The sequence below is a fragment of the Aquarana catesbeiana genome, linkage group LG08, assembly GCF_042186555.1.
Source record: "Aquarana catesbeiana isolate 2022-GZ linkage group LG08, ASM4218655v1, whole genome shotgun sequence".
Classification (NCBI taxonomy): domain Eukaryota; kingdom Metazoa; phylum Chordata; class Amphibia; order Anura; family Ranidae; genus Aquarana; species Aquarana catesbeiana.
Genome location: NC_133331.1, coordinates 63,891,509 through 63,906,233, shown reverse-complemented (window position 1 = coordinate 63,906,233; position 14,725 = coordinate 63,891,509). Strand labels below are relative to the sequence as shown.

At 43.6% G+C, this 14,725-nt stretch overlaps 1 protein-coding gene across 9 annotated transcripts in view; it reads right to left on the bottom strand.

Moving 5' to 3' along the window:
- Positions 1 to 14,725, bottom strand: part of SORCS1 (sortilin related VPS10 domain containing receptor 1) — a 1,093,315-nt gene that overhangs the window by 403,927 nt on the left and 674,663 nt on the right. For all 9 annotated transcript variants that reach the window (XM_073595916.1, XM_073595919.1, XM_073595918.1 and 6 more), the window contains exon 7: positions 14,463 to 14,581. In XM_073595916.1, coding sequence (XP_073452017.1) covers positions 14,463 to 14,581 — 119 coding nt within the window. The remainder of the gene's footprint in view (positions 1 to 14,462; positions 14,582 to 14,725) is intronic.

Here is a 14,725-nt window from a genome sequence, read left to right as displayed (position 1 = left end):
GGCAGGGGGGACACATCTGGATCCTCCCCAAGCCCCATGCAGCACCTGAAGCTGGTGGGAGTGGAAGAGGAGGGATGCCGGCTAATGATGGTAGCTGCGGGGAGCGGGTTTGCAGGGATCGGGTGGAGAGGGGTAATCAGTGCTGCGGGGGAAGAAGGGGGTGAAGGGAATAGGAGAGGAGAGTGGGGGTGGGGGCAGTTTTAGATGGAAGGGTGCAGCGGGGGTGGAGAGGCAAAGGACAGGGAAGCAGCGGCATGGGTGGGGGGGTCATATTAGGGGTTAATAACTCTGACCAGTGGGTTGTAATCTGCTGATCAGAGTTATAGAATTGTTCAGCAGAGACTGCTGAACAATTGTGATATAAGCTTATGGTCACTGAAGTGACCATAAGCCTTAAGTGGAGGGAGAAATATGAGGTCCGTACGCCGTACGGACTTGGCCACCTGCAGGCACTTCTGTAGGTCTGTATGGCATATGGACTTGGCAGTGAAAGTGTTAAAGGATTAATTCACCTTTACCAATCAACTGCTCTGCAGGTAAGGGCCATCTGTAGATAAAGACAACGTATGCAGCTTTGAATAAGATTGGATAATGCCCTTGCTATAGATTTAGGCCATCTACGTACCTCCCAGAGATGGCATTATCCCATCCTGCCTTGCTAGGACATTGCTAAGAATCTCCCAGCTGTTACTGGTCATTTCTACCATCACAGGAGCAAGCTCTCAAACCCCGCACATGTGGGGTCCACTATCTCCTTAGTCACAGCCACACTGATCTCAGAGCTACTACGACAGGGGGAAGGGAACATGCAAGGGGGTTTGATTCAGCTGAGAGTGTCTTAACAATGTCCTAGCAACATGGCAGAATAGTATGGTGCCATCTCTGGGAGTTTTTCAGCCAGGCTTCAGGAGGTATGCAAATGGACTACACTTATGGCATTATTTAACTTTGGTCAAAGCTGCACAGTTTGTTTTTATACAAAGCTGTCCCTTACCTGTAAAGGCAGCTAGGTGAACTAACCCTTGAAGCCCTTAAGATATACACTATATTACCAAAAGTATTGGGACACCTGCCTTTACATGCACATGAACTTTAATGGCATCCCAGTCTTAGTTTGTAGGGTTCAATATTGAGTTGGCCCACCCTTTGCAGCTATAACAGCTTCAGCTCTTTTGGGAAGGCTGTCCACAAGGTTCAGGAGTGTGTCTTTGGGAATGTTTGACCATTCTTCCAGAAGCACATTTGTGAGGTCAGGCACTGATGTTGGACGAGAAGGCCTGGCTCGCAGTCTCCGCTCAAATTCATCCCAAAGGTGTTCTATCGGGTTGAGGCCAGGACTCTGTGCAAGCCAGTCAAGTTCCTCCACCCCAAAATCATTCATCCATGTCTTTATGGGCCTTTCTTTGTGCACTGGTCCAAATCATTTGGTGGAGGGGGAATTATGGTGTGGGTTTGTTTTTCAGGGGTCGGGCTTGACCCCTTATTTCCAGTGAAGAGAACTCTTCACTCTTAAGGCATTAGCATACCAAGACATTTTGGACAATTTCATGCTCCCAACTCTGTGGGGACAGTTTGAGGATGGCCTCTTCCTGTTCCAACTTGACTGCGCACCAGTGCACACAGCAAGGTCCATAAAGACATGGATGAGCGAGTTTGGGGTGAAGGAACTTGACTGGCCTGTGCAGAGTTCTGACCTCAACCCCTACAGACTAAGACTGGTATGCCATTAAAGTTCATGTGCGTGTAAAGGTGTCCCAATACCTTTGACAATATAGTGTATATAAAATAGACATGTGCACACGGAAATATTTTGTTTTGGAATTTTGTTTTCGTCCGAAAAATAAATTTATTTAGTTACTCCCGAAATTCGTTTTTATTCATTTTGTTTCATTAAAAAATGCATTCATCCGAAAATCCGAAATAAATAAAGTCGAATCTGTCATTGAAGGCTTATGGTGTCTGTCGAATGTTCTAAGAAAATTAGACGGAGCAGCTAAACTGTACGACGCCGCAATCATACATTTCCAGTCGAATGTTCCGCCTACAAGTTATAGTAGAATTCTAATGTTGTACGACACTAATAATAATTATATTTATTAATTATTATTACTAGTCAACCAACATTAGAATTCTTCTATAGCCTATGGGCGGAGCATTTGACCATAAATGTCCGCTCTCTGTGACTGCTTCATCGAATCTTCATGTCGAATCTTTTCTCTCTATGTCGAATAATCTTGGACTAATAGAGTTAGGTTAGGCACATTCGATCTTTTTTTGCTATTGTCTCTAAAATGTTTAATCTTTTCTCTCTATGTTGAATCTTTTCTCTCTATGTAGAATAATCTTGAACGAATAGAGCTAAGGTTAGGCACATTCGACCACAGGTTCGATGGAAACAAATCGCTATTGTCAGCGTCATGTCGAATCTCCTATCTATATCGAACTGTTGTCACAACGAAAACAAAAATAAAGCATTTGTTTATGTCGGATCTTTCGGTTTTCGGATTCTGCATGTTCGTTATCGTTTGTTAAAACGATAACGAAAATACCCAAAATTCTGACAAAAACGAATGCACATATCTAATATAAAAGACTATCAGGTCACCCAGTCTTCACCTATAGCTAAAATATCAGTTTTAGAAGGACGTATTCCTTAAAGCGGGGGTTCACCCACACCGCCAAAAAAAAAAAAATATTAAAAGCCAGCAGCTACAAATACTGCAGCTGCTGACTTTTAATACATGGCCACTTACCTGTCCCAGGGTCCAGCGATGTCGGCAGGGGATGCCGAGAACCCGCTCGGTTCTCGGCAGCTGCCGCTGCCAACCTAGGTGAGGGAATCAGGAAGTGAAGCGTTGCGGCTTCACTTCCCGGTTCCCTACTGCGCATGCGCGAGTCGCGATGCGCGTCCCTAGTGGTCCCCGCTCTCTCCTGGGAGCTGTATGTTCCCAGCAGACAGCGCGGTCGGGACGGGAAGAGGCATAGACTCCCATGGGAGTCTATGCCGGAAGTGGGTGCAAATACCTGTCTTAGACAGGTATCTGCACCCCCCTCCCCCTGAAAGGTGCCAAATGTGACACCGGAGGGGGGGAGGGTTCCGAAAAGCGGAAGTTCCATTTTTGTGTGGAACTCCGCTTTAAGGCAAACATGTAACATATGAGAGAACATTACAGTGTAGCACACGTGAAAAAGGGACAACACAGGATCACAATTTGAAAACAGTTGTCACCCCACAACAGGAAGTACCTGAACAGGACCTTCATGGTAGGATCACAAGGAATGATGTTCCTGAAAACTGCACATTTCAAAAACATGTAAATCAGCAAGTTAATGTTTATATTTGATTTTACAGATTGGGGTTTAGATTTACTTTTTGAACCTGAGTTTCATGGCAATATCTGACCTACTAGTTTGTTTTTTTTGTGATTTATTTAAGTTCTTCTTTACATAATCACTGCAGGTAGCGGGGGTTCCTCTGTTGCCAGGTAGACTTAAGCTAAGTCATCGGCTTGAGAGGAATTGGCTTTTTTGGAGTGGAGAAGCAACCAAGAGTCTTAAATGCATACTGAGATTCCAAAATAAACAGAGCTGCGATTAAATCCCAGATGGGAGAGAGTGGTGTAAGAGGAATTTATGTAATCCAGGAGTTGCTCTTTTTTCCTGCATGTTGATCCTTGCTGGAAATATGCACCATGCAGACAGCAGGATTAACGATGCTTGAGGCTTACAACCATTCTTCAGCCAAAAAGCTTTGTCCAAAACATTCACCGGCAAGAAGCAAAAAGATTAAGCTCAGGGGATACAATTAGTCGAGTTGAGATAAGCATATTTCTTATTTGCTTCGAGACTACTTAATTACCCTATGTTGGTGATATTGAGCAACTAATGGACAGGATAGGCCTTCTGGAACCCTACAATGAATTATCTAGCGGCACAGCACCGGGCTCTGCCTGTGAACAGGAGGTAGTCGCATTGTGCATATGCCAGCTGTTAACACAAAGCAAAAATGCATGGTGTCTACTTTTGTGAAGCCTCTTTTTTTTTGTTTCATAAAGCTTTGAATCTATAGCAGCAAAGGGAACTTATCCTATTTATATGAGCTTTTAACAATGCATCAACCATGATACAAGAAGTAAAGGAGTGGCTCAACTCTTAAGTAGAGTTTAATAAAGTTATTCAATACGGGGTTGTAACGTTGATAAACTTATCTTGGATGCTTAGAATTTGAGCCTCTCCATTTCTACTTCTTGTATTGTGGTTTTTAGTTGGTTCCAGACTGTTTGGAGCTGTCATCTTTGGTTGGTAGAGTGGGGGTGAGAAGCCTAGAGCAGAGCATTTAAGAATGTTTGCAACAAGCAACCATTATACCATGATACATCGTGCAGATTCATCCAGTCATGGTCCTTTCAAATATTTCTTTAAATAGGAACCTCCCTCCACCATTACACCATTCACTCCAAGCCCTACAAATGTCATCCAAACTTGATACTTGAATGGAATTTTAGACCATTTGAGCATATTTAATTATATTATACATGATTTTCCCTGAATGAAAACTGCATTCACAGCTAAAATTTTGTTTGTTCAAGAAGAATTTTCCATCCTGGTTCTTAGAATAGTCTCATCCCTATGGTTGAAAACAAACATCGATTTGACCCCACTAACAGGATCCTACTGGTGTATGTATGCAAGCATGAGCTAAGGTTTGCTGTGGGGAGCTGTAAAATGATAGTAGGTTGCCAGTCCAATCAGCTGCAGCCATGGAATTCCCTCCAACAAAGGGGTGGGGATTTTGGTGGCATCATTATCCTAATATGGCCACATAGCATTGCCATATGGCCATACATTGAACAGTAATGTTGACACTGGGCAAATAATGTAGATTGGGCAATGAAATTATCCAAATATAGCCATGTGGACTTATTAGGTGTCATGGTCTGGGATAAGGCTCACTTGAGGTAGAGATGGGTTTTGATATGTGTTAGTACCATGTCACAGTCCTCAGGAATGCCCCACCAGGAGGTAAACAAGCCAGGCTCCAGCAGCAGATGTAGCAGGTAGGGATCAAGCAGAAGCATAGCCAGTAAACAAGCCAAAGGTCAGTAAGTAGTAGCTGGATGGGATCAGACATAAGCATAGTCGATGAACAAGCAAAGGGTCTGCAACAATTTATATTAAAGATAAGGACAGCGGCAGGTATGCAAGGAGAGAGTGGAATAATCTGGCAAACAGGAAATGCAGAGACATGGCCTAAATCAAGAAGTTCATGGGAGGAGCAAAGTGTTCAGGGTTCAGAAGAAACAAGACACAAATTAAGGCATGGGGAGAAGGAGTCAGTGACGTCTTCGCATAGTGTTTGGCAAACAAAGCGATAGCTGTATGAGCGGTGAAGCTGTCTGACCATTATAACAAAAACGATTCAGCTACTTTAAATGTGTGAGTGGATTACATTGTTTGCCCAGTCTTGTAGCATTTAAAAACACTGCGCAATGATGGTTTTTCTTTTATCTTTATGTGAATCATCACCTTTCAAATGTAATTCATGATGCAACTGTGATCTGTGAGAATTGAAATACAAGCAAGTTCATCAAAGGCAAGTGATTGGACATTCAGACCTCAGCTGGATTAACACAAACAGACACTATTTATTGCTTTTTTTTTTTTTCCATCTACATATATCTAGGGATGTGTGTTCTCTTATATGTTTTTTGATGCATCTGTTTGCATTTAGTCACTTTATTGATTGATATATTTATTTGCACCTATTCACTTTACTGATTGTGATATCGGGGTATATGTTTTTGTGATGCATTTTTTTTTGCATTTATTCACTTTATTGATTGATTATTTATTTGCACTTAATCACTTTACTGATTATATCAGGGTGTTTTTATGGTTTAGGATTTTATATATAAGCACCACTCCAACAGATGGGGATAGTTTGATAAGCGCACCAACATATTTTATATTGATTTATAGCAACAGGTGTCACAGCACTAATTGGTTGGTTGCAGCTTACACATTTCTTTTTGGTGTTTTGCTATTTTATAGAGAATCCACATCAGCGCTTTAGTTTTCTTTTTTCACACAAGTTAAGGTTGTCCAAGGAATTAGTCAGGGTCAGCATCCCTGGTGGCACAGTGAAAAGTGCCACAGCCAGACGCCACAGAGGTTGCAGATTCAGGCCCTGGTCCTGACATTAGGTCAATGATGTCACCAGCATGCTTGCCCCTTTGTTACTTGCAGTTGTGGGGCAGGGAATTTCATGGTCAGGGCTGGTGGCTTGGTCTCATGTGACACTTTCCTGTGGGTTCTGGATGAACTTATTTCAGCCCAAACCTTAGCCATACACCAGTAGAATTTTGTTTGAAAATGTTTGTTTTTGGAGCATTCATTTGATTTTCTAATGGGGGAAATCTACGTTCCACATTTTTTGGACAGTGACAGGAAAATTTTAAGATGCAGATGGTAAAAGTTTCTTAAACAAACAAAACTTTAACTATGAATGTGGTTTTTGCTAGGTTACAAATTGCACATGTTAGATTGAAACCTGTTTAATATCTTCATGCCGAGCGCACGTGACCTTGGCGCAGAGCGGTCGCATATTTGCATGTAATAGTGCCGTTAGAGCTGTGCCAAGAGCGTGTGCCCTGCACGTTCCCAGTACAGTTATCGGCAGCTAACTGAAAGCTCCTGTTCATTGCTTGCGGGAGCTTTAACATCGCGTGACCGCCATGACAGCCAATCATGGTGGTCACATGACCATAAGCCTCGCCCCACCTCCTGGCATTTTAGAGCCCTTAAAGAGCCGGCAGGCGCCGGCTCTAAAGGATTAATACATCTGGGATTCCATTTAAGTAGAAGGTTTGGACTAAATTTTAAGGGCTTTCAAAGAAATCAGTTGACTCAATGATGGCAAACAAGAATAATTTGATAAACTTTTTCAGAACTTTGTACAATGTTCAAATTAAAATTTAACTGTGTATGGCCAGCTTAAGAAGTTTGGTTTTTGCAGCTGGGAACTAACTCTTACAACCTAGTTTATTAAAAAAGTTCAAGCAAGCATAACAAAAGCAAATAATTTCTAACAAAATTTTGCTGGTGTATGGCCAGTAAAGATGAGCTAAGGTTTGGGTCGAACAGTAAAGGCCCGTACACACGATCGGACTTTTTGACAACAAACAGGCAAATTAGCTATTTTGGAGCAACATCCGACCGTGTGTACGCTCCATGGGACAAACTTTTTCTGTTTCCATCGGACTTTTGTTGGCTGTGGGAACGGACAAACTTTCCGGCAACAAAAGTCAGATGGAGCAAAGTCCGATCGTGTGTACACAAAAGCATCGGACTTTTGTACAAACTACAGTACGCGGCCACGAGAATGTTTCCAGCGCAAACCCATCACGCTGGTTCTCGGCGACAGGGTACTGTACATCTCGCGCTGGCTGCAATAGGAAAAACACATTTTCCTATTGCGGCGAGCGCGAGAGGGAATTCCCCTCTGGGGGCATACCAGGCCCTTAGGTCTGGTATGGATTTTAAGGGGAACCCCCTACGCCAAAAAAACGGCGTGGGGGTCCCCCCCAAAATCCATACCAGACCCTTATCTGAGCACGCAGCCCCGCCGGTCAGTAAAGAGGGTGAGGACGAGCGAGTGCCCCCCCCCAGCCGTACCAGGCCACATGCCCTCAACATGGGGGTGGGTGCTTTGGGGGAGGGGGCGCCCTGCGCCCCCCCACCCCAAAGCACCTTGTCCCCATGTTGATGAGGACAAGGGCCTCTTCCTGACAACCCTGGCCGTTGGTTGTCAGGGTCTGCAGGTGGGGGAGCTTATCGGAATCCGGGAGCCCCCTTTAATAAGGGGGCCCCCAGATCCCGGCCCCCCACCCAATGTGAATGATTATGGGGTACATGGTACCCCTACCTATTCACCTACGGGAAAAAAAGTGTCAATAAAAAAAACACACTACACAGGTTTTAAAAGTAATTTATTAGGCAGCTCCAGGGGTCTTCTTCCGACTTCGGGGGTCTGCTTCTAACTTCGGGGGTCTCTCAGGCCTCTTCTCCCTCTCTCCGGTGTCGTCTCCGCACTCTCTGGTTCTTCTCCGGTGCCTTCTTCCTCCTGCCGGGCTCCTCCGCTATCTTCTGCTCTTTTGCCGCTCTTTTGCTAGCGGAGGAGCCCGGACATCTGGCTCGTCTTCTTCCCTCTTCTCTTCCGGAGATGTTGACATGACGCTCTCTCCGGCTGTAATGCTGTCTGTGCGCTCTGCTATGACTTATATAGGCGGTGACCACGCCCCCTTATGACCTCACAGTCCCAGCATGCCCCGGGACTGTGATGTCATAGGGGGCGGGGTCAACACCTATATAAGTCATAGCAGAGCGCACAGACAGCATTACAGCCGGAAAGAGCGTCGTGTCAACATCTCTGGAAGAGAAGAGGGAAGAAGACGATCCAGATGTCCGGGCCACCGCTAGCAAAAGGGCGGCAGAAGATAGCGGAGGAGCCGGCAGAAGATCCAGACACTTGGAGAAGACGCCGGAGAGACCCCCGGAGTCGGAAGAAGACCCCCGGAGCCAGGATAAGGCCCCCCAGGTCGGGAGAAGATCCCCGGAGTCGGAAGAAGACCCCCGGAGCTGCCTAATAAATTACTTTAAAAACCTGTGTACTGTGTTTTTTTCTTGACACTTTTTTCCCTAGGTTAAAGGGTAGGGGTACCATGTACTCCATACTCATTCACAAAGGGTGGGGGGCCGGGATCTGGGGGCCACGTTATTAAAGGGGGCTCCCGGATTCCGATAAGCCCCTCGCCCGCAGACCCCGACAACCAACAGCCAAGGTTGTCTGGAAGAGGCCCTTGTCCTCATTAACATGGGGACAAGGTGCTTTGGGGTGGGGGGGCCGCAGGGCGCCCCCTCCCCCAAAGCACCCACCCCCCATGTTGAGGGCATGCGGCCTGGTACGGCTCAGAAAGGGGTGCGCTCGCTCGTCCCCACCTCCTTTCCTGACCGGCCGGGCTGCGTGCTCGGATAAGGGTCTGGTATGGGTTTTGGGGGGGACCCCCATGCTGTTTTTTCGGCGTAGGGGGTTCCCCTTAAAATCCATACCAGATCTAAGGGCCTGGTATGCCCCTGGAGGGGAACCCATGCCGTTTTTTTATTTAAAATTTGGTGTGGAGTTCACCCTCAAGATTCATACCAAACACAGTGCCTGGCATTAGCGGGGATCCAAGTCGGATCCCCGCACCAGTGTGAACCCGGATCTCAATGTGTCAATCTCGCCAATAAAAGTGGCGAGATTGACACAATATCAGACAACAATACAGAAGTTGACCAAAGGGTGGTGGTAAAGAGCTGAAAAACCATGTGATTTGGTGAAAGCTGGCTGGAAAAGTACTGCCGTCTGTATGCAGAACAAACTTCTGGCCAACGCCCTTTGTACAAAAATCCAAGGGAAAGTTTGTACGAAGTCCTATCGTTTGTATGGGGCTTTACCCAAGGCAAACTGTCACATGATAGCAGGTTGCTGGCTCAACCAGCTGCGGCCATAGAATTCACCACCCCACAGCTGCATGTAGCAAAGGAACAGGGATGCTGGTGACAACATTGACCTAATATGACTACATGACCTTATTTGAACAATGTCATTGCCAAATGTATGATCACAAGGCATTGCTATGTGGCCATATTAGATCAATGATGTTACCCTCATCCCCGCCCCTTTGTTATGTGCATCTGTGGGTGGGGAATTCCATGAATGTAGCTGATTGGGCCGGCACCATGCTCTCACATGACAGTTGCCAGAGAAAACGTTAGCAAATCCTTACGGGCCATACACCAGTAGAATTTACAGTAGTTTGACATTTTTTGTTTCTAAATATTCAATTTTCCAATGGTCATTGAGGTAAAATCAATTTCCAAATTCTACCATAGTGATGAGAAAAAAGGAGCAGGATGGAAACTTTTTCTCAAATGAATAGAATTCTAGCTCCTAAAAAATTTTAGGAGTTTTGAATTAATTAGTCAACCTAATGATGGCAAGAAGGAATGTTCTGATGAATGATTTTTCAGAATTTCAGTGCAAACATTCCAATGTTCTACTGGCTCTACTGCGGCAGCTCCATATTTTTTTGAAAGTCTCTTTAATAAAATAGTGCAAGCGCTAAATGAAAAGTGCGGCACACATACAATATCAAATAAGTGGAATTCATCTTGTACAGTCTGGCTTCAGGGAAGGGAATTCTAGTTGGTTGCTGTTTTGGCTGCCCTTTGAGCAAAGGGGCTCCACAGGGACACATGGATCAATTTCAACATTAACACAGGTACTTGCAGACTTCACAAGTTTTTAATTCTCTATGACAGACACGGTTTTAAAGAGATCTCCAGAGGGTGCTGCAGCTGCAAAAACATGACTTTAGTTACCATCTTCCCTACACAAGGAACAATGAACTTGCTGGGAATGTGTTCATTTACAGATAGAAAAGGATTAGAGTGGAACTCCAGCTTTCCACTCTACTAGCCAAGATGTATTAAAAAAAACACCCTATACATGCCTTTTTTCTTGCTGTTTTGAGGCTGGTCTCCTGATCAGATGTCCTTTTCTTCCCCAACAGCAGAGGTGGGTTGTCCTTCCTTTGGGATAAGTGCTGCTTATATAGTGATGAGTAAATTGAGAACTACTAAGTCTACAGAGTACTATGAGCCCAAACAGGGTAATGACCCATTCTCAGGTGGTGTGTCCATGAGGAAGTGGGTTGGATAGAATAAATGAGGAAAAATGTCCCTGTGGGGATTCATTTTGAATAGGTTGTGGTAATGCATGGTAAAACATTATTATTTTTATTATATTATAAATACACATGATTTATATAGTGCCAACAGTTTGTGCAGTGCTTTACAATGTAGAGGGGGGACAGCACAATTACAATACAGTTCAATACAGAAGGGACAGGAGGGCCCTGCTTGTGGAGCTTACATTCTAAAGGAAGGGGGGAGGTGGTACAAAAGGTGATAGCTGCGGGTAATGATTTGATGGGGGTGGCTCGGAGAGGTCAGAGTCAAGGATTACACCCTGGCATGTGTGGCGGGAGAAATGGTTGTGCTATTGATCTTAATGGTAAAGTAATGGAGAGGGGACCAGGAAGGAAGAAATATAGCAAGCTCAGTTTTAGAAAGATTGAGTTTGAGAAAGTGGTGTGACATCCATACCTATATGTCATTCAGTAAGTTTGTAATACGTGAGGCGATCGAGGGGGTGAGTTGAGTAGTGGAGAGATAGATCTGGGTGTCATCGGCATAGAGGTGGTATTGGAAGCCATGGGAGGTTATCAACTGACCCAGGGAAGAGGTATAGAGAGAGAATAGTAAGGGCCCAAGGCCAAAGCCTTTGGGTACCACAACAGAAAGAGAAAGAGGAGGGGAGGAGATAGATTTGTAAGTGACACTGAAAGTGCATTGAGAACCAGGATAAAGCAGGATCCTGGGGGCCAAGAGAGTGGAGTTTGCTGAGGAGGAGCAGGTGGTCAACTGTGTCGAAGGCAGCAGAGAGGTCCAAGAGTATAAGTATGGTGTACTGGCCATTGGTTTTAGCCATTAGTAGGTCCTTGGTGAGTTTAAGTAGGGCAGTTTCAGTGGAATGTTGTGGGCGGAAGCCGGACTGTAAGGGATCGAGAAGGTTATTGTCAATGAGGTAGCAACTCATTCGGTCGTGGACAAGGCATTTGATGAGCTTGGAGGCAAACAGGCGAAGGAAGATGGGTTTTAAGCTATTCAAACAGATGGGGTCTAGTGAGTGTTTTTTAAGTATTGGGGTAACCAGTGCATGTTTGAGCGGGGGAGGAAAAGGTGCCAGAGGAGAGGGAGAGGTTGAAGATGTGGGTTAGAGAGTTTAGGATAGAGCGGGATGGTGGTCGCAGTAATTGTGAGGGGATAGTGTCCAGGGGCAGGTGGTGAGGTGGGCCATGGAGGGGAGTTTGTCAACTTCCTTGGTGGTAACAAGGCAGAAGGAGGTGAGTATTGAGTGTGGTGTTGGAGCTGATGTGTTGCGTAGGAGAGGAAGTTGGATGCTGGATATCTCCTTGCGAATTGTGGCGATTTTGCTTTTGAAATGGTTGGCAATCTCATGAGCGGTAAGGAAGTTGGTGGGTGGGGGCAGTGGGAGGTGAAGTAAGGAATTAAGAGTAGAAAAGAGTTCACAATGTTTGGATGAGTGGGTTTTAATGAGTGTTTGTAATAGGTTTGTTTAGCAGTGTGGAGGCAGGAGTTGTATTTGAGAAGGGCATGCTTTTAACTGCACATTACTGCTATAAGCAGATGTAAATCCAGCCCAGTTCAAGTTTTAACCTACTCCTGACCAACAGCCTCCTTACCCTTGCAATTTTAAAAAATCTTTTTATACATACTAATTTACCGTGGGTCTTCAATCCAAGGCACATGATGCCATGTCCTTCTCCAGAAGAAAGTTGAATGACTTGAATGACTGATGCTAGTCTGCTGGGTGTTCCAGGGGATGATGAGGGATACTGGGTTAGGGTTGGGTCTGTGGGACAGCACTGGAGTGTGCCCCCCCCCTGCTGATTTTCGTTCGTTCCAGGGCTTACCTGACCCATCAATAAAGCCTGAGTACAATCCATTGTGGCAGTTAGCTGGGTAGGGAGAAAAGTTAGACCAAGATGGCCACCACTCCTCTCTATGCCCTTGAAAGACCAGAACGGCGTCTGACATCACTTTCGGGTCCCTGGGCCATAATAAACAAAATTTCAAAAAATTGTTATTTTTTTTTCTTTTGCTTTTAAAGGTAAGTGAGTGATCTGGGGTCTTTTTGACCCCAGAGCTCTCAATAAAGAGGATCTGTCATCCTTAATTCTTTTACAAGGAATGTTTACATTCCTTGTAGTAGGAATAAAAGTGATCAAAATAAATAAATAACTCTAAACAGGTAACCTGTAAAAATGTTTAAAGCGTCGCCTAAGGAGATTTTTAAGTTCCATAGCTTGTCGCCATTCCATGAGGGTGCAGAATTTTAATTCCAATAATTTTTATTGTTTTGAAGGTATCAAACAGTATCAAACAGTATAAATTGTAGACAATACAGAATGTACACAATATATATTGTAAACAGTACAATTCGCATACAGTTTAGTGTATTTAGATATTCTGCTACATCGCAGTTTCGCCTAATACATCTTAACGGTTGCTGACTATCTTTAATATGCTAGTGTAAACTTCATACTAAATAGCTATTTCAGAAATAAGCTAGTAAAAGGACTAGTGTTACGTCTATATACGATTTGGTTGTACTGGTAGTAACAATGTTAAATTAACATAAATAATAATTAAATAAAATATAAACAGAAAATATGCAGCTTTGTTTTCTTCATATGAGTTGGGTTGTAGATAATCAGAACGAAGATAATTTTACCTTTTGTGGTTCTTAGCGTACCATTTTATCCAGCTGGACCATTTGGATTGTGACTTCAAATATTGACCCTGGGTTGCTGCAAACATACATTCGTAAGTAGCGTGTGTGTTGGTCAACTCAATAATTTCACTGAGGGTGGGATGTTTGGTATCCTTCCAAGAGGGTGCAGAATTTTAAAGCATGACATGTTAGGTATCTATTTACCCGACGTAACATCATCTTTCACATTTTACAAAAAAAATAGGGTAACTATTGTGTTTTTTTTTTATTCATTAAAGTGTATTTTTTTTTAAAAAGTTGCATTTGAAGACAGCTTCGCAAAATATTGCAACAATCGCCATTTTATTCTCTAGGGTTTCTGCTAAGATAGATAGATAGATAGATAGATAGATAGATAGATAGATAGATAGATAGATAGATAGATAGATAGATAGATAGATAGATTTATAATGTTTGGAGGTTTTAAGTAATTTTCTAGCAAAAAATAAAAATTTTAACTTTTAAACAAAAAATTCCAGAAAAGGCCTGGTCTTCGAGGACCATTAAAAAAAAAAAAACAACGCACAAGGATTGATTTGGCCTTTGATTTTTTGCCAGAATTAGGCTTTATGTAGACATTCATCTTAAGAATATGTCGTAAATTGGAAGGTATTTTTGATTGTAATGTGCACAAGAAATGAGGGAGGAAATATCTACTCATAATTCTGATCCAGCTTTAAAAGCCTAGCCTTGGCTTTGATGTATTCATCCCAGACCAGCTTTATAAAATGCATTCTGAATACATGCCAATTCAGAAACCAATGACACCATATTGACCAAGGATTTTTCATAGAAATATATATATTGTGATTACTTCAAAAACAGGGCCCAGGTAATTCATCTTATAATGAAGCTCAGAGGTAGGAGGACAATTCCACACTGGGGTCAAAGTTGGAGGCTCACCCCTGGCTTGTTCCACCATTATAAACATATCTTAATCATTATACAAATTAACCTGACTTAAGTAACACATTTGTATCTAGAAAAATCAGCTTTTACTCACCTGAACAAAGACATACTCATCCTGGACTATGAGGGAGTTGGTGTCGATGTATCCCGGAAAGGGTTTTGTCCTCACATTCTCTGAACAATTGTTCATCTTACAGACAATGTACTGTGCATCTGAAAAGCAAGAAAATTAGCAGATGGTCACATCACAGACAATTCTCCATGGGCTACATCAAAGATTTAAGATGACATATCGTTTAAATGCTGACGAAGAACCTGGTGATCACATGTTCTGGTCAGGGGCCGATACAGTAAAAA